Source organism: Malus sylvestris, chromosome 5 (assembly GCF_916048215.2).
Source record: "Malus sylvestris chromosome 5, drMalSylv7.2, whole genome shotgun sequence".
NCBI classification, from domain to species: Eukaryota; Viridiplantae; Streptophyta; class Magnoliopsida; order Rosales; family Rosaceae; genus Malus; species Malus sylvestris.
In genome coordinates, this window is record NC_062264.1 from 15,059,306 (window position 1) to 15,079,884 (window position 20,579).

The following is a 20,579-nucleotide window of genomic DNA, read 5'->3' on the forward strand; positions in this document are numbered from 1 at the left end:
ATATGGTTCAACTTTGTTTGTAAGGAGAATTGAACTCCTCACTTACAAATAAAAGGGGACAAAAACTGAAAGGGACAAAAAGTGCTCTTACCGCATATCATAGGGACAAAAATACCCCTTCTAGAACCAGAACGATGTCCTTTTTTACAGGAATAAGGGAGAACTGTAGTTACTTCTGTATTTCTACGAAGGGCTTCTACCATCTGTTTGATCTCCCTATTAGACACCTCGGCTTGCCTATTGGTTTGAGGATGATAAGGTGTTGAAACTTTATGGTTGACATTGTACTTCCTTAACAACGCTTCAATGGTCCGATTGCAAAAGTGAGACCCTCCATCACTGATGATTACTCGTGGCATGCCAAACCTTGCAAATATGTTGGTTCTAATGAAATCTGCAACCACTTTAGAATCATTAGTCCGGGTGGCTTTTGCTTCCACCCACTTTGACACATAATCAACTGCAAGCAAAATATACATGAAACCATTCGAGGAAGGAAAGGGACCCATAAAATCAATACCCCAAACATAAAAAATTTCAACATTGAGGATGGAAACCTGCGGCATTTGGGGTGGATTTTTTTGCCAAATTGCCATGCCAACCGAATTGCCAACCGTGCCATACCGATTTTGTGCCAAATTTTTTGTACCAATAGGTAATTGTACGGTATTGTACCGTACCAAAATTTTATGGTACGGTATTGATAATGGATACCATTACCATGGTATTACCGTACCATACCAAAAATACAATATAATTTATAATTTATAATTTATATAATACATAATTATATAACACATATTTATAATATTCCAATAATTTGAAAATAAAACCCTACTTATATTATCATTGTTGTTGGTGACTTTGATCTCTTAAAATTGTGGAAATCAAACACAAAAGAGTTCCTAATTCTTTCACAAATAGCCAAAATATCTTTGTAACCCTCACTTCTACTGTTGCTAGTGAAAATGCATTTAGTCTAAGGAGGAGGGTTGTGAACCCTTTTAGGGTATCCTTGACTCCTAAAATAATGGAGGCACTAGTGTGTACTAGTGGTTGGCTTAGGGCATGTGAAGTAAACTTCTACAAGGACCAACGGAAGATATGCTTCAATTTTACAACGAAATAGAAGAAGAGAAAACAAGAAAAATATGCTTTAATTTTTTTAGTAAATTTGTTATTAAATGGTTTTCAACTTTAATTCTTCTTGCTACTAATTAATATGTTTTCTTTGTTTGTAATGTAGGCTTGACACAAACTCAATCTTCTACAAGTTCAATGCCTCCTCCAAAAGCTTCGACATCTCAAGCTTGAATAACCGATCAATGAATTCTCCTTTTTGAAGTTTACTTCCAATTTTCATTTGGTTTGAAACTTTAATTTCTATTTGGATTGTTAACTTCTATTTGTTTTGGTTCGTAACTTCTATTTGGATTGTAAGCTTAATTTTCATGATGAATCTTGATGCTTCATTTGAATTATTATGTGTGTGAATTGTGAATGATGAATAATAGATGAATTTAATCTATAATGTATGAGATAAATGTGCTAAAAAAAAAAGTTTTGCCCTTGAATTGGGTTAAAAAAAACAAAAACATATTTTGTCCCAAAACAAAATGGCAATTACCATTGCCATACCATGCCAACCAAACTTTTGGCAATACCAAACTTCGGTATACCGAAAATTTGGTACGGTAATAGTAATAGATTTTACCAAACAAAAAATTTAGTACGATAATTGGTACAAGGATTTTGGTACGGTAATCGTTCCGAACCCGCCCTATATCTAACTGCAGAGTATCACACCCGCTCATTTTGAAGACTCAGTCGGCCTTGCATTTGTGTGTGGCTATTTGCTTCTCTTGTTGTTTCTATGCGGAATTTTTCGTAGCAATTTCGTGACATCATCGCTTGGAGAAAAATGAGAAGTCAACGAATTAGTCTTCCTCCAAGTCTGCGTCTCTACACTTGCGACTTCCATCAAAGAGTTTCTGTTTATTTTTCTATTTTACTTCTTTATTTGGGGCAAGGTGAGGAGGTTGTTGGAGGGTTTCACCGCAAATTTCCAGAAATTTTCCTTGATGGGTTTGTGAAAATTTTGAATTTTGCTTCGTGGGTTTTGTTTAATCTTCGTTTTTCTTCGTGGGTTTTCAAATTAAAGGGTTGAGATTGGTGGGTTTTTTCTTTTTTATTTATTTTTTGTTTTGTTTTGTTATGGTGTTGGAGTCGCTGGTTTTTTGCTGAATTTTGTGAGCTCTGGTATGGCTGCTGTGATGAGAAAACTGAGTTCTGCTATGGCGGCATCTGGTGGCGGCGACGGGGATGGTGGGGATTTTAGCATGGAGTTGGAGTTTTCGTTTGCCGTGGAGTACAAGGGTCCTCCGGTGGGTTATGATATCCCAAATGCATTTCCTGTTGATATTCGCCACATCCCAACTGCTGCTCCGGTTTCTTCAGCCTCTCTCATGAACAATTTGTCCCTCCCTGTGATTCATCCGATTTCAAAATCCACCAAGAAACCAAAAGAAGAGTCGAAACTTGAAACTGAGGTAAAGTTTGGAAAGGAAATTGTTTCTTCCAATTCAGTAACCCCTGCTGAATTGGAAATTAGCAATGGCGAAAAGGGTGTCTCGACTTTATCAGATAAAGGTGAAATCTCTGGGAAATTGGGGTCTTCTGGCAGTCTGTCTGGAAGTTTGGAGGGTGTGCTTGAATTGCCTGATGATGGTCAAGAAGCTCAAGGCTTTCCGAATTATATGAGCCCCGGTAATTGGGGTTCATCAGAGTCTGGTTCAAGTTCGAGGAGTCTTTCCTCTGAGGTTTTCTCTGGTAGAGAGGAAGCTGATACGGATGCAATTCCTCACCATGTCAAAAGGCCATCAGCTGTGACATTCCGTGATCCTGACTCAAATGACATTGTTCAGGAAGAAGAGTTTGATCTTTCTGAAGGGGAAGAAGATCTGCGAGTGAGGCCAACGATTGAGAGAAGTGGGAAGAAAGGGTCATGCTATCGATGTGGGAAAGGAAACAGACTCATGGAGAAGGAGGTTTGCATTGTTTGTGGTGCTAAGTATTGCTATAATTGTGTGCTAAGAGCAATGGGGTCAATGCCGGAAGGAAGGAAATGTGTTACTTGCATTAGTTTTGCAATTGACGAGTCAAGGCGAAGGAAACTGGGCAAGTGTTCTAGGATGTTGAAGTGGCTTCTCACTAAATCGGAAGTTGAACTGATAATGAAAGCCGAGATATCTTGCCAAGCAAATCAACTGCCAGGCAATCTTATTTTTGTGAATGGCGAACCTTTATCTCAGGAAGAGCTGGTTCGATTGCAAAGTTGCCGAAACCCACCAAAAAAGATAAAACCAGGATGCTATTGGTACGATAATGTATCTGGTTTTTGGGGAAAGGTAAAATTTGAACTCAGCTAAATTTTTTATTCAGCTTGTTAATATTGGACCTCTATTTTGTTGTAAATTGCACCTCAATGCGATGATGATTCTTCTTTAAATGAACAGGAAGGGCATAGGCCTTGCCAAATCATTAGCCCCCAGTTGAGTGTGGGAGGCCACATAAGGCGAAATGCTAGTAATGGGGATACAAATATACTGATTAACAATCGGGAGATCACAAAGTTAGAGGCCTTCATGCTGAAGGTTTTTATACTGGACTGGTTCAAGTTCTTTTGTATATTATATGCTTTGAAAAACAAAACACATTGTATTGATGCATTTTGTTGCAATTATGCAGTTGGCTGGAGTGCCATGTGAAGGAAATCTTCACTACTGGGTGAGTGCAGATGGGGAGTATCAGGAAGAGGGAATGAATCAAGTAAAGGGAAAGATATGGGACAAGGTGTGTACGCATGTGATGTGCAATAAATTGTGTTCCTTTCCGCCCTTTCCTAATTAATGTTTTGATCAAGCATCCCTTAACTGTGGAGTTACTTCTTTACAGACTACAATAAAGATGGTTTGTAACATCTTGTCTTTGCCAATTCCTTCTGGTTCTGCAAATCTTTCCACTGACGAAGTGAACACCCGGAACACCTTTGAAGAGAAAAAGCTTAACAAAATTGTTCTAGTTGGACATCACAAATCTGGTACAAGCACTATATTTAAACAGGTAAGACATTTGGGGAGGAATAACCTGATTACCCATCACTTAATATTATAAAGGTCAGCACCTAATTGGTGAATTTCCTTCCGTAGCTTCAGGGTCAGTAAAATTATTTACCCTACAAAGCTTTAGATGGTAGTAATCATTGCTGAAACTTGACAGTGAACTAGTATTGACATGACTTGAAGTTTTCAAGAAACTTTTTTTCTGATTTATTTGGTATATTTATACCTGTTAAAAGTTTGCGGCAAGTGCATATCAGAGATGTGTAAACATATATACATGCATGCATGTATGTTTGTATGTATTTTTCTTAATGCACCACTATGTGATGTGTTTGTAATTACTAATAATGTATTAGTGCATCCTCTCGGCAGCAGTGTTCTTCTATTTAATAACCAAGTGCAAACGTGCACACAGATAACTAAACATGACTCTTCTTTTACCACAACAATGTTGTCGTTATATTTTAAGTGACACATCGTTTTCTTTTTCCCTTCCACATCTGTAAGTCTAGTTTGGTACACTTTTTCTATTGTTTTCAATAAACTTTTGGAAGGAAATGTTATAGTAACTTCAACATTTCTCAGTGGGTGGTTGAGTGTCCATTTTAAAACAGCGCTGCTAGGAATATTGGTTTAAAAGGCACTTTATGAAACCAAACACTTAATTCCAATATATTTATTCCAAATGATAGCCTTATTTTTTTTTCTGACACTAAGTACTCGCTTATTTTAGGCCAAGCTCTTGTACAATGTTCCTTTCTCTGAAGATGAGCGCCAAAGTATTAAGTTCGTGATCCAGAGCAGATTGTACAGTTATCTTGGTATATTGCTTGAAGGGCGTGAGTGGTTTGAAGAAGAAAGTTTGATTGAGAAGAGAAAAGGAAAAGGACGGCTTTTGGATGAACCTGGCCCTTCAGGTACAAATCAATCTATACTTTGTTTTCTTTACTCCATTATGTTTATGATCTGCCTTTTTTTTTTTTTTTTTTTTACATCAAGGGCGACCCCCAAGTTGACAAGGCTCCTCGCTTTGCGAGGGTTTGTGGTGGGTGTTTTTTTTGGGGGGGGGGGGAGGAGGAGGAGGTGCTGGGGGAACGTCTATCATATGCAGCCTTACCCTTGCTTTGCAAGGAGGCTGTTTCCACGACTCGAACGTCTGGCCTTTCCGTCACAAAGGAGCACCAAACCGTTACGCCAAGGCTCACCCTAAGCCTTTTTACATCATTTTGTAATTTTTATGTTGGATGGCATTTTCACTAAAGTCAGTTGTCCCGTTCCTTTCTAACTGTAAGATAAATTAATTATTTAGATGAGATTTGTGACTATTTTTGGTTTGTAAAAGAAACACAATTAAGATGGGTTACCCTATCCAGCACGTGGAAGAAAGGCTGTAAATAAACCGTTAACAAGAGATAACTCAAATTCGGTTTAGATCCTTTTGGCAAATAATGATAACAGGGGATGAGGGATAACATTGTTTGAGTTTCTATAGCTTTACCTGTTTGGTCAAGTGAATTATTTGTTATGTGTTTCTCTTAATCATTTGTGCATCTCAGTTGTGGGTGTCGATTTTGAATTAATGAATTGTCCACCCACTTTATTTTGGACCATTGATCTTCTAATCCCGTCTAATAGTGGTTCAAGAAAATGTGTTGTCTTCTATGAATTAGTTATAAAGAAAAAAGAATATTTGTTTCACTGATATCATGAACTACATATAACATGTTATGAGCTCTACTGATAAAATTAGATTTCTGCCTTTCTTGACGTTGAGAGTGCATATGGACATACCCATACAAACATTAGATTTTGAAAGGGTTTCAAGAATACATACATATACACACATATATATACATATATACATACATATATATACATATATATATATGTATATAGGGTTTAGGAGTGAATGATTAAAAGAAGGGATTACAAGACCTTTTGAATGATTAAAAGGAACAAAATAAGATTCAGTAGTGAATGTTGGAAAGTCTGGGAATGCCGTTTCCCTTCACTGCTAAAGCCTTAAAACTTTAGGGTCAACTGACTATCCAGCTTTGACAAAATTATTTTTTCCCATATGTTATTGTTAGTACTTTCCAGTTGTTACTATCTTTTACTTTCCTGTCAAGTTGATAGATCTTTCTAGTATATGATTGTATTATGTTATCGCTCGGCTTATAAATAACATATTAAAACTTTACATCAAGTGAGATGCTTGCCTTTTGTATGAATTTATTGCTATCAGTATTTGTCATTATGGAGTCGTGCCTGAAGTTATTCAGTTTACACAGGGAATACAAGCCAGCTTGACGATAAAACAAGATATTCCATTGGTCCAAGACTGAAAGCTTTTTCTGATTGGCTCCTCAAATCTATGGTATCTGGTAATCTGGAAGCCATATTTCCAGCAGCTACCCATGAATATGCACCATTTGTTGAGGATTTGTGGAAGGATCCTGCTATTCAATCCACATACGACCGGAGGAATGAAATAGAAATGCTGCCCAGACCAGCTGCATATTTTCTTAATCGGGTGAGATCACGCTGTGTGTTCCTTGTCCTTTAGTTTTAGCCAATTCACATTCTCAAAGTGTTTCTGCTCATAGTTTTTATTTGTTTATTTTTAAATTCCTTTTAGCTTTAGTTCTTTTGAGTTTTCAATTATTCTTTAGGTCGTGGATACATTTAAATATGAACATGGAATGTGGATAATACATGATCTCTATATTATATGCGTGTTACTCAGTTCAAATATTTATATTTCTGTGTAGGCTGTTGAGATTTCAAGGACAGATTATGAGCCCACAGATATGGACATCTTGTATGCCGAGGGAATCACCTCATCCAACAGCCTTACGAGCATGGAATTCTCAATTCCCCCATCAGCTGGAAATATCAATCTGGACCCTCCTTATCAGCATGACCCTTCGTTAAGGTGAGTTCCGGATTCATGCATCAAGTAAATGATGCTTGAGCAACAAATGCATTAATCTTTCTTCATTGAGTTGGCCAAATATCGTGCTTAATCTGGCTGATTAAATTTATTGTCGACATGCTTTGCCCAATAGATAGAAATTGCTATGTAGTTTTAGATTAGTTATAAGTTATAACCAGGAAAAGTAAGATGAAACTTTTTTAATACATACACAAGAGTCAATGGAATTTTGAGAGTATGCTTTGCCGATAAAGGAAAACACAGGTACGGAATATAACTTTTTGATGCTAAATGAGCGATAGGTTACTTGAAAATCAATTTCATTTTCCAAGATATGATCTTGAATTCGAAGTTCTAAACCAGTCCTTTTTTCTCCAGTTTCTTTGTTGTTGAAACATTTCCGAGTAGTATATTTATGTTAGAAAGAAAAACTTGAGCAATTTTATTTGATGGAAAACAGTGTTTTAAAATGCATTGGCATTGTTTTCTTCGCAGGTACCAACTAATTAGAGTGCATCAGAGCACCCTCGGAGGAAACTGCAAGTTGGTCGAGATGTTTGAAGATGTTGACATGGTCGCATTTTGTGTTTCATTGACAGAATACGATGAGTTTTCTACAGATGTTAACGGGGTTTCCATAAACAAGATGATGGCAAGCAAGCAGCTATTTGAAAATATTGTTACTCATCCAGCCTTTGACCAAAAAGGCTTCCTTCTGATACTCAACAAGTATGATCTGCTCGAAGAAAAGATTGACGAAGCCCCTCTCACTCGATGTGAATGGTTTCATGACTTCAATCCGGTAACCAGCCAAAATCCCAGTAGTAGCAATAACAACAGCAATAACCCCACGTTGGCTCACCGTGCCTTCCAATATATTGCAGTGAAGTTCAAAAGATTCTTTCATTCTCTAACAGATAGGAAGCTGTTTGTTTCACTGGTTACAGCGCTAGAGTCTGATACTGTAGATGAAGCTCTTAGATATGCTAGTGAGATTCTAAAATGGGAGGAAGAGGTACCCAGATTAATTAACGAGATCTCTTCCGCTAGCATCGAGGCAAGTTCTTCCGCTTAAATGTCTTTCTGTAAATGCAACCATTGCTGTTGTGCAAATTGTTTATATACATGCACTAGGAAACACATATATGCAGTGAGAAAATAGAGTTCATATTCTTTTTCAACTTCTGTTTAAACAATGAAATATCTGTTTTTTCTTTTTCCCCAATTAAGTCCAATTTTGCAACACTATCAAGTTGGATGTATTTTAAAATTTAGTTTTTGGTTATATTATTGAAGAAAGTAAGCAGTAAAGTACATAGAAAAAACTGAAAGCAGCAAAAATGGGACAGGACAAAGGATTAGGTGAGTTGAACTACACGTAAAGGCTTAGTCATCCGCTCAGAGCGGGTAGAACAAACCGAAATTGCCGTTACAGTCTCATCTCCTAACTTTTTTCACTGACATTGATTTTTCCAATTGATATATACTTGAGATTTGCTTCCAATTGAAATGTGGAATCTTACCACCAACGTAAGACTCCAAGAACAAGGAAATAATGGAAATGGAATCCCGCCACCAAGCAGGAAACCACAAGCTGAAGGCAGGTTGCACAAGTCGCAAATCAAGTCAAAATCTGCGCGCTGCATATCCGATTGCATTCACCACCCAGAAAAGATGAACCATGAAGACCGACAAGACTGCAATACAAGAAACCCAACGAGCAGAAGCACAAGCAACGAACCATTCACCAAAACTAAGTAGCAAGCAAAGATAGCGAGGAAAAAAGTCTTTCATCTTCGAAATCTTCATCTTCACACTCAGCTAACTTTGAGGTTTCATTACCTGCTGATTTGATCGTCTTGATCGCCAACGTTAGAGTCGAGGTAGCAGAAGTAGCAGAAGTAGTCATCTTCCGAAAACAAACGACACAAACATTTGGATGGTATCAACAACAGCACGGCGACGTTAGTGAATGGAGTACTTGTAGTCACATTCACTTTTGAAATGATATTATTCTCATTAATTCCTCATCCTCCGAGCAATATCATTCAACACTTCAATACTGCTTGCTGTCATCATTGCCTTGGATGGGAATTAGGGGTGGGCACTTGGAACCGAAAATTGAAACCGAAAAATGAATCGAATCGGACCGCACCTAATGGTTTTGGTTTTGCGGTTTTGAAATGGTTTCGGTTTTAAAACCGAACTGCGGCAAAGAAAACGGTTTGGTTTCGGTTTTGGGTTTTCAAAACCGCACCGAAACCAAACCGAAACCGAAACCGTACCATATATTGAATGTTATGTTTTAATTAGTTCAACTACACTAGTCATCCAATTTTGCACCACTATTCGAGTCCATCCAATTTTTCCCCTACATATACTGATTCATACTGAATTTCTTCTCGTTTTCCAAAAAGAGAATGGACATTCTTCCCTTCCTACTCCATCTCAGCAGTCAATTACTGAGGGCACCAGCTCTAGTGTGATTATGGTGCCTGATGTCGACAGGGATTTACTTCATTGTCTTATTAAGGTACATTGGACAAGTAATTGTACTAATAGAAAAATGATGAACCGAGATTTGTTCTCTCTTTTCGTGAAAGCTGATGAAACTCTTGTTGCTTTCAGATATATGATTGTCTGGAGTCTGACTTAAAGCTAAATGAGGTTTTTGAGTTTTTTGGAGTCTTCACTCTCGATTCAGAGTTTAAAGAGGACAAGGATGCATCATATGATTTCACAAATGGTTTTAGCGAAGATGTGTAGGTTCACTTGCCCTCTAATAAGGTATTGGTTCATCTTGCATTTATGTAATTGTTGGTCTCCATATATAAGAAAAGACTAAACTTTGCGTGTTTGGTTCTGTACATAAGTACATACATTTTTATACTTTTTTTTGTTTCACATTTTTCCCTTGGTGCAGGTACCACGTCTCCATTGTTATATTCACAGGAAGCTTGCAGTTCACGACTTCCTTCCTTGTTCCCCTACAATCACAGGAAACTTGGACTTCTATGCCTGTCTGCGTGTGTATATGCAAAACCTGGGATCTCTAAATTTCCCCACTTCTGCATCCTTCCCTTAATTACTTAGATATTGTGTTTGACAATGCTATTATTGTCTACCTTATAGCCAAAGCCCAACGTGGTGAAAGAGATCAGGGAATCTCTCTTGAGGCATCTTACAGCTGTTCTTGGTAATGATGGCATAGCTGCTACTTTCATGCTGTTGCATCTCATGTCCACGGTAAATGGTCCTTCTCATATCAAAATTTTCGGTGTTGGATCCACATGATGATACTATTTTTGTTCATCATGTCCTTTGATTTCATGTCTTATTTCAATCTCTTAAATGACATCTCTCCTCATCTCCTTTACGTATGAGGTATATGATTTAATCTCCTTTTGACAGGTGTATTCTAGAGTTGAAACAGTAGCTGTGGGGAAGCTTTCACTAAATCTTACTTGTTTAAGCAAAGAAAGTGCACCCGTGTATGGTACTCGGTGATGCGTAAAATAACTAAACACACAAATTAAACCCTCTTTTGTCAAATTGTAGTAAAGATGTAAGTAGGGATCGTTCTAAACCGGGGATTAGGAGGGATTGCTAAACTCTTGAAAACTAACTCAATAATGTAAAAACAAAGTTTAAAACACTAAACTAGACTCAAAGAATGTAAAATTAAAAGTTAAAACACCAAAACAAAGCAAAGGAACCAAACAGCAAATAAACACTCAAAACTGCCTTAGAAGCACAATCTGGGCAGTTTTGAGTACTAACACAAATTTGGACGAATATATGTTATAACTTGACTCAAAACACTTAGAAACACAAATCAAAACACTTTCTAACTAATCTAAGACTTCAAAATAAAGGGGGATTTGTTTTGGACGAAAATTGAAAACAAAACAGAAACTTTAAAACAAAACAGATTGTAAAACGTTTTTGGATGAAAAGGATGGATAAAAGGCTAGTTAGGAGGTTCTTCTCCACACATGTCACACTTGCAAACAAAACGATTTTCAGTTGTTCTTCTAATAAATTATGAAACTCAACACCCCAAGTTAATTAGATACGCTTAAATTAACCTTCAAGTTCTCCTTAAGTTAATGAATTGGATGGGAAAGCGCATACAACAATTCAAAGCATTCCTCAAAGGTTCCTTACGTGATGAACACAATAAAGATACAATCAAGAATCATGAAGCACAATGAGAACTATTGATGCACAAAATCAGCGAAGACTTTGGTACAACAGAAAGTGTCAGGTTTTGTGACCTTCGCTTGGTTGCTTGGTTGCTTCAGTCACTAGTGAGGATAAGTACGTAAATGAATAGAGACAGAGAAGCAAACACAGGATGTACGTGGTTCACCCAGATTGGCTACGTCCACGGAGTAGAGGAGTTCTTATTAGTAGTGAAGGGCTTACACAAGTACAAAGGATCAAGCTCTCAATTTAGTGAGTTCTTGTGAATGATTTAACACAAAATGGCATTAGGCAATATTGTGGGGGAATGACCCCTATTTATAGAAAAACTTGTAGCTTTGTCACATTGACATGTGTCATGTTGTGATTGGTTCTTGATGTCGACACGTGCTGCGCTCTGATTGGCTTCTAATCTTGACACGTGTCGAGTAGTGATTGGCCTCCTGGTCGGAGGGGAACTCTTCTGGGTCCTTGACAGTATAGCGTTGGCCGGTGCTCGGTAGTTTCGGGATTGGTCAAGTATGGTACAAACAGTGCTCCCCTAAGTTCCCGAGTGAGGGAAACTCCTCGGTTGGGGACTTGCAAGATCCAATCCCTTGAGTAATCACGAAACTTCTAAGTACCGAAGTGTGGTCTGATCTTCATCTGCCCTTCTCTGGAAGTACCTTTCCTCCATCCGGGAATGGTGTACTTAGCTGATGTTGACGCACAAGGTAATGTATCAATTTCACTTGAAGCTTAGTTGTAGTTTCGGGCTTAGTCAAGTGTGATACAAACCCTATAGTAGGAGTCCCCCAAGTCGCCGAGCTAGGAGATCTGCCGAAAGAGGTGACAGACAAGGTAAGCAGTCAAACTTCCAAGTAAGCAACCCAGGATCAGAGGTTTGACGTCGGCTTCCGGTTGATTGTTCTCATTCTCCTTGTCTCTCATTCAACTGCCAGGATAAGGAGAAGCAAATGGATAAGAGATGATATGAGATACTTTTGCTTTTGAAGAAGTAACTTTCCACAGGCTTATTCTTGAACTGTGCTGGAGGGTTTTCTGGTGCCCTTCAGAGTATAAGGCCGACTCAAAAATTTGAGGGTCAAAACAAGTCCATCAAATCTAGAGTACGTTCGACCTTGATGATATGGGATACTTTTGCTGTTGACGGAATAATGAATGTGGTATGGAAAGGTGTCGTGCTGTAGTGATCTGTTTCAGCTCACCGTTGAACCTTCTGCTTCAATCTTTTGCATGGCAGAAGTGGTGTGCAACCTTTGCATTTAAATGGTCCTTCAGAACATTCCTTCATAGTGACTCATCCACGCTTGGCAGCTTCAGTGTAAAGAGCCAATATCTGATCAACTGTCATGAGGTATTTGCCGGTGGAATTCGTGACCTTGACAGCAGTTGAGGATGAGTACTCGAGAGCAATGCTAAGTAAGCAACCAGGCAAAGGCTCCAGGCAGTCAGTTCCAAATTGGAGGTTTGATTTCAGGTTCCGACTGACTGCTCTCTTTCTCCTTGTCCTGCAGGTGTGGACAAGGACAAAGACAAAGACAGGGAGAAAGCATGATATGGGATACTCTTGCTTTCGACCCTGATGATATGAGATACTCTTGTTCTTGGTGTGGCTTATTTGCTGAGGTATTATCGGGGGGAAATAAAGCTGAGTATTTCGAGAGGTTATGTTGAGGGTGCCTTTTCGAATGTGAGAAAGGGTTGAGCATTTTTGCAGGTTTGCCTGTCCGTTGAGGAGGGAGGTCAATGTATATAGGGATTTCCCAATAACAAGTAGTAATGCTATTCCTTTACCCTTCTTGGTCACAGCAATGTAGTGGGAGCTGCCAGCTTCACGTGTTTTAATTTTGTCAGAGCACTTTGAAAAAGTGGTATGTGGTATCTGGAAAGCTGATATTACGTGTGGAGATTACAAACAAGCTTTATCTAAGGAAATCTGGCTCTCGAAGTTCTGAGAGTTGTGCCTCTTCGGTTTTTGAGAAAGTAATTATGTTGGGAGTCTTTTCTCGAATGTGAGTAAAGGTTGGTCGTTCTTGCCAACCTGTCTTGCCACAAAACACGGAGGTCGACACACATAGGGACTTTCCAGTTGTCAAGCAGTGGTGCTGTTCCTTTACCCTTATGGGTAATAGTAGGGTAGCTGGCACTTCGAAATTCTCGTGCCTAAACTTTGTCAGAGATCTTTGACAAAGTTATATGTGGTACCCGAGGAGTTGATGGTGCATATGGAGAGCGGTGATTGATCAGTAAGATTCACGTGCTTTCTACTTCACCAGAAATCTTCGACAGATTGCCCGTAATTTCCGCAAAGCTGATTGTGCATGTGACAGGTGCTGACGAGGCTGCAAAAGCAGGTGCTTCTTCGATTTCTGAGATCGGCCCTCGTGGTCTTTGAGCAGCCCAGCTTTTGAGAAAGCATTCGCCTCTTCGATTTCTGAGATCGGCCCTCGTGGTTTCTGAGCAGCCCAGCTTTTGAGAAAGCAAACGCCTCTTCGATTTCTGAAGCTCCGTCGAGTGCAGATTTTTATAGAGGCTGGCATTAAGTTCCACAGCACACTTGAATCTCTACCAGTAGAAGCTCATTTCTTGCACTTCTAAGATCTTGATTTGTCTGACCTCTTCCTTCTTCAACACATTTGAAAATGTCTGGACCCTCCGACCGTCGTTTTGACTTGAACCTTGGAGAAGAGATAGCCACGCCTTCTCCAGACAACATATGGCGCCCATCCTTCATATCCCCTACTGGTCCTCTTACCGTTGGGGATTCTGTGATGAAGAATGATATGACCGCTGCAGTGGTGGCCAGGAACCTTCTCACTCCCAAAGATAACAGACTACTTTCCAAACGGTCTGATGAGTTGGCTGTTAAGGACTCTCTGGCTCTTAGTGTTCAGTGTGCAGGTTCTGTGTCTAATATGGCCCAACGCCTATTTGCTAGAACCCGCCAAGTTGAATCATTGGCTGCTGAAGTGATGAGTCTCAAACAGGAGATTAGAGGGCTCAAGCATGAGAATAAGCAGTTGCACCGGCTCGCCCATGACTATGCTACAAACATGAAGAGGAAGCTTGACCAGATGAAGGAATCTGATGGTAAGGTTTTACTTGATCATCAGCGGTTTGTGGGTTTGTTCCAAAGGCATTTATTGCCTTCGTCCTCTGGGGCTGTACCTGGTAATGAAGCTTCAAATGATGAACCTCCAATACCTCCTCCTTCTGGGGTTTTGTCAAGTACTGAGGCTCCGGATAACCACCCTCCGGTGCTTTCTCTTTCTGGGGCTCTACCGACTGCTGAGACTTCCCCTAAGCAACCTTTGTGAAGGCTCCCTTTTGTTTGTTTATTTTGACTCATGTATATGTACATATTTGTGGCTTATCGAAAATATTAATAAATAAGCTTTGCTTCATTTCAACATATTGTGTTAAATACACCAAAGCCTTCTTCATAAAGTTCTTTGAATTTTTGCTTTTGTTGAAACCTGTATTGTTGAAGCTTTGTGAGTGAAGCATGTAATTTGAGGTAGTGTTCCCTTAATTTCCCGAGTGAGGAAAACTTCTCGGTTGGAGACTTGAAAAATCCAAGTCACTGAGTAGTCACGAACTTTTGAGTACCAAGGCGTAGTAGCATATGGTGGGAGTCCCCCAAGTCTCTAGTCGAGGGAGTTGACGAATGAGGTGTCTTGCTAATAGTCCATGTCGTAAGTACCAAAACTTCATTCTTTTGTTTTCTAAGTGGTAGCCCCGGACTTTTTCTTCATAGATTTTGTTGATGAAGGTTGCTAGGCCCGAATAAGTGGAATTGCAGAAGGTGTAACCGTTGGTGCATTAACATCATAATGGAAGCATCACAATGATGGAAGCATCACAATGATGAAAGCATCATAATGATGAAAACACCATAATGATGAAACATCATAATGATGAAAACACCATAATGATGAAACATCATAATGATGTTTCTTTGGTGGAATTGTTTTTCATTTCCCCTAACAACCGGAATTGTTTTTCAACATAACACCATCATCTGTAGGTCGAATCACAAAGTTGTCTTCATGAAAGTTGTTCGTTAATTCCTTAACTACAACATATCCAAATTGGAGAGCCATCGGAGCAGTATAACTCCAGAAATCCAGGTATGATGAGTGACTGTTTATCATTTGTCTGTCAACCCGTCAGATTTGTTGTGAGCTTGGAAACTCTATTTTCTCTTGCTCAGATCAGCATGCTTTCTTCATTGAAGTTGTTCCTCAGCTTGTGAACTACAACATATCCAAATTTGAGATCCCTCGGAGCTGTATAACTCAAGAAACTCAGGTATGATGAATGACTGGTTATTATTTTTCTGTCAACCCGTCAGATTTGTTGTGAGCTTCGAAACTCCATTTTCTCTTGTTCAGATCGGTATGCTTTCTTCATTGAAGTTGTTCCTCAGCTTGTGAACTACAACATATCCAAATTTGAGATCCCTCGGAGCTGTATAACTCAAGAAACTCAGGTATGATGAATGACTGGTTATTATTTTTCTGTCAACCCGTCAGATTTGTTGTGAGCTTCGAAACTCCATTTTCTCTTGTTCAGATCGGTATGCTTTCTTCATTGAAGTTGTTCCTCATCGACTCTTTCATAACATATCAAAAATTCAGGATGAACTAACGGTTAAATATTTCCAGATCTTCGAAACATCACAACAGCTTCGAAATCTGCAAGAAGCCGACTATCATGTTTGGAGCTTCAACACTTTAATTTCCGTCGCTCAAACAGAAATGGTTCCTTCTTGAAAGTTTTCCATATGCTCAAGAACTATAGGGTGTCCAAAATTCAGCTCCATTGGAGAAGAGCAGAGGTTGCAGAAATTTGATAGATGAAAGGAGGCGGAAGAGGGAGAGAGAGAAAAAGTCTCTTGGGTTGGATTTCTATTTTGGGGCAGATTCCAATTTTTGTAGCACCTTCATTATTGATGAATTGCTTGTACTTTTGTCCATTATGAAATTTGGGACTTTGGCTTGTTGTTGGATCTATTATAATATGTTTGGGAACATATATAAGTGAATAAATAAGAAGGAAAATTTTGGGCCCTTGTGGGTGTAAAACAAAAAATGTTTATGTTTACCCAAGTGTTTTTGTACAAGTTCAAGGGCATCTTGGGTTTTGTGAACAAAATTTGTTTATTTGGAGCAAGGTTTTGTGTTGAAGCTTTGTAGGTGAAGCTTTGGTGTTGAAGCTTTGTGGGTGAAGCTTTGGAGGTGAAGCTTTTCGGGTGAAGCTTGTTGGGTGAAGCTTTTTAGGTGAAGCTTTGTGGGTGAAGCTTTTTAGGTGAAGCTTTTCGGGTGAAGCTTTTTGGGTGAAGCTTTTTAGTTGAAGCTTTTCGGGTGAAGCTTTTTGGGTGAAGCTTTTTTAGGTGAAGCTTTGATGGTGAAGCTTTTTGGGTGAAGCTTTTTAGGTGAAGCTTTTTGGGTGAAGCTTTTTAGGTGAAGCTTTGATGGTGAAGCTTTTTGGGTGAAGCTTTTTAGGTGAAGCTTTGTGGGTGAAGCTTTGGAGGTGAAGCTTTTCGGGTGAAGCTTTATGGATGAAGTTGTTTTTTTTTTTTTTTTTTTTTTTTTTTTTTTTTTTTTTTTTTTTTTTTTTTTTTTGGCGCTTGACACGGTCTTCATTTGCTTGTTTTGTAGTGACTGTGGAAGACAGATTGCTTTCTGATTGAGAAGGGTTCCGGCATCGCTTGCTATGAATGTAAAAGAGTGAGGGCTGAGTTGGCTAAATTACCTCTTTATTGAATCATTGCCAAATGGCCTTCATTACATAGGATGCCGAACGGCTATAGCTCAACACTTGTACATCGTGAGTCTATTTGTAGTAGTACTTCAAGTGATCAGCGTTCCATGGATGGCCAAGGGTCTTGCCATCGGAGCTTCTAAGTGTGTAAGAGCCAGGGCGACTGATGCCAATGACTTCATACGGTCCATCCCAGTTTGGACTAAGTGTGCCTTCACTCGGGACTCTGTCGCAGAGTAATCTTTTCTTTAAGACCCAGTCTCCTATTTTGAAAGAACGAAGCTTGACCCTAGAGTCATAATAGTTGGAGATGCGCTGCTTGTAGGCGACATTCCTCAAGTGAGCTTGGTTTCTGTGTTCCTCGACTAAATCCAAGTTGAGGGTGAGTTGTTTGTCATTTTCACTTTGAATGTAGTTATGGACTCGGAATGTTGCTTGCTCGAGCTCAACAGGGACAACCGCCTCTGTGCCAAAGGCAAGTGAGAATGGAGTTTCTCCTGTTGAAGTCCGATATGAAGTGCGATATGACCAAAGAACTTGGGGTACAAATTCTGGCCAACAGCCTTTAGCTTTGTCCAAGCTGGTTTTCAAAGTGCGCTTGATTATTTTGTTGATGGCCTCAACTTGTCCATTAGACTGGGGATGAGCTGGAGAGGCAAAGCATAAGTTGATGTTGAACTTAGAGCAGAACAACCTGAACTTCTTGTTGTCAAACTGTCGCCCATTATCAGTGACTATCGCATTGGGAATGCCGAATCTACAAAGGATGTTCTTCCACACGAAGTCTTCTATCTTTGCCTCAGTAATGGTTGCCAAGGGTTCTACTTCGGCCCACTTTGTGAAGTAGTCCACTGCAACGACTGCGTAACAGACTTTGCCCTTCCCTGCCGGCATTGGGCCGATCAAATCAAGTCCCCACTGGGCGAAGGGCCAAGGGCTGATCATAGGAGTAAGAGGCTCTGGAGGGGAATGAGGAATAGTTGCATATCGTTGACATTTGTCACATGAGCGGGATACTTTGATGGCATCCTGGTGGAGTGTTGGCCAGTAATATCCTTGGCGAAAAGTCTTGTGTGCTAGGGACCGAGATCCAGCATGATCTCCACAGACTCCCTCATGTATTTCCCGAAGGACGATTTCCGCCTCGGCAGGCGTAAGACACCTTAAGTATGGCAGGCTAAAACCTCGCTTATAGAGTTGATCATTGATGATCAGGTAGCGGGTAGACTTGTATCGAATTTGCTTAGCCTGGACTTTATCATTTGGGAGGGTGCCATGAGCAAGGAAATTATAGAACGGGGTGATCCAACTATCCCCCCGTTGTAAGTTGCATACTTCTGCGGCCATGGTGCTTGGTGTTGCCAACAGTTCGACATGAATTTTTCTTCCAATCTTGTCTTCCACAGCTGAGGCGAGGCGAGCCAGGGCGTCTGCATGACTGTTTGCCGCTCGAGGAACTTGGGTGATCTGGTAGTGGAAGTGCTTGAGCAAAAGTTGTGTTTGCGCAAGATATGCTGCCATGGAGCTGTCCTTAGCATCAAAGTTGTTGGTAACCTGGTTGACCACTAATTGGGAGTCACTGAAAATATCAATTTGTTTAACCCCGAGGTGTTTGGCCAAACGTAATCCTGCTAGAAGGGCTTCATACTCGGCCTCATTGTTTGATGCCTTGAATTTGAAACGAAGAGCATACTCCATTGCTACTTTGTCGGGCGTAGTCAAGACTAGTCCCGCTCCACAGCCCTGTTGGTTGGATGAGCCATCAACATACAGACTCCATGCTGAGGTCGTTGATTCTACTTTCTGAGCTTCCGATGGTAATGAAGCTACTGCTTCAAGTGTAGAAGCAATGTCAACAGGATATGTGAAGTCGGCGATGAAATCTGCTACTGCTTGGCCCTTCTCAGCTGGCTTTGGTTGGTAGGAGATGTCAAACTCACCCAACGCTATTGCCCATTTGATCATTCGCCCTGAAGTGTCAGGACTTTGGAGTATCTGTCGAAGAGGATAATTGGTAAGCACGATGATGGAGTGCGCTTGGAAGTAAGGGCGGAGTTTTCGAGCAGACATGACCAATGCCAGAGCCAATTTCTCAATGTTAGAGTACCGTGTCTCCGCATCTTGTAAGGCTTTGCTAGCGTAGTAGACAGGTCGCTCAATATTCCCATCCTTTCGAATGAGAACGGAACTTACGGCTGAAGCTGATACCGATAGGTAGATAATGAGAATGTCTCCTACCTCGGGCTTGGAGAGTAGAGGGGCTTTACTCATGTACTCCTTGAGGTTTTTGAATGCCTCGGCACATTCATCAGTCCATGTAATGTACTTCCTACTTCCCTTAAGTGCTTTAAAAAAGGGAGCACATTTGTCTGTGGCCTTAGAAATGAACCTGGTTAAGGCTGCCACCTTGCCAGTAAGGCTCTGGATGTCCTTTGAAGTTACCGGTTCCTTCATGTCGAGGATTGCTTTGATCTTCTCGGGATTAGCTTCAATGCCTCGTTGGCTAATCATGAAACCTAAGAATTTGCCAGAGCCTACGCCGAAGGCACATTTGTTGGGGTTTAACCTCATTCGATACCTCTTCAAAATAGTGAAAGTTTCATATAGGTTGGTGATGTGTTGGTCAGCATGTTTGCTCTTGACTAACATATCATCAACGTAAACTTCCATGCTCTTCCCAATCTGCTCGGCGAACATTGAGTTGACTAGTCTCTGATAAGTCGCTCCTGCATTCTTTAGGCCGAAAGGCATGACTTTGTAGCAGTATAGTCCTCTGTCGGTAGTGAAGGCTGTGTGTTCTTGATCCGAAGGGTTCATGAGGATTTGGTTGTATCCTGAGTAAGCATCCATGAAGCTCAGGAGTTCACACCCGGTCGTAGAGTCTATAAGTCTGTCAATAAGAGGAAGAGGGAAGCTATCTTTCGGACACCCTTTGTTTAGGTCGGTGTAGTCAACACACATTCTCCACAAGACCTTTTGAAGCAAAAGACTTTCTTTGGTCGGATTTTTCTTAACAAGGACCACATTTGCTACCCATGTCGGGTAATTGACTTCGCGGACAAAGCCTATGCCTTTGAGTTTTTCAACTTCTGCTTTCATTGCCTCGTATCGTTCAGCGTCATAAGATCTTCGCTTCTGTCTCACCGGCTTGATCTTGGGGTCAATACTCAAACGATGACAGATGACATCGGGAGAGATGCCTGGCATGTCCTCGTATGACCAGGCGAAGACTTCAGTGTTCTCTTTCAAAAAAGATATCAATGCTAACCGAAGGGGTGGTGACAATGTGGTGCCAATCTTCACCATGCGATCTGGATAATCTCTTGAGATAGGTACCTTCTCCAACTCTTCAGCAGGTTGGGCTTGCTGGGTGAAAGAGTCATCTCGAGGATCATCGGGTTGATTGTTGCTATCAGGAAGATCCAAGTTCGCTTCATCTAGGCTGGTCTTTGTGACTTGGTCATGTACAGACAGGGTTTCCTTGGGTCCGGGCAAGTGTTGTTGCTTAACTGAAGTGTTGTAACATGATCGTGCACTAAGCTGATCTC

General features: G+C 40.3%; 1 protein-coding gene, 1 long non-coding RNA gene and 1 pseudogene across 3 annotated transcripts; all 3 read left to right on the forward strand.

Annotated features, from left to right (window-relative positions):
* The first annotated feature begins 1,831 nt into the window (after positions 1 to 1,831).
* Positions 1,832 to 8,281, forward strand: LOC126624464 (extra-large guanine nucleotide-binding protein 1-like). 2 transcript variants are annotated; one of them, XM_050293524.1, is made up of 8 exons: positions 1,832 to 3,407; positions 3,516 to 3,653; positions 3,748 to 3,852; positions 3,955 to 4,122; positions 4,855 to 5,038; positions 6,404 to 6,654; positions 6,893 to 7,056; positions 7,552 to 8,281. In XM_050293524.1, the coding sequence occupies exons 1-8, from the start codon at positions 2,262 to 2,264 to the stop codon at positions 8,129 to 8,131; spliced, it is 2,736 nt and encodes a 911-aa protein (XP_050149481.1). In that variant the 5' UTR covers positions 1,832 to 2,261; the 3' UTR covers positions 8,132 to 8,281. The 2 variants fall into 2 exon arrangements, with proteins under 2 accessions (XP_050149481.1, XP_050149482.1); XM_050293525.1 differs by having other exon boundaries at positions 1,833 to 3,407; positions 6,413 to 6,654.
* Positions 8,282 to 8,424: 143 nt separating this feature from the next.
* On the forward strand, positions 8,425 to 10,560 carry LOC126624470 (mini-chromosome maintenance complex-binding protein-like; annotated as a pseudogene).
* Positions 10,561 to 14,782: 4,222 nt separating this feature from the next.
* Positions 14,783 to 16,337, forward strand: LOC126624472 (uncharacterized). The gene is made up of 2 exons (XR_007624113.1): positions 14,783 to 15,576; positions 15,660 to 16,337. It is a non-coding gene; the product is annotated as an uncharacterized LOC126624472 (long non-coding RNA).
* Positions 16,338 to 20,579: the final 4,242 nt, after the last annotated feature.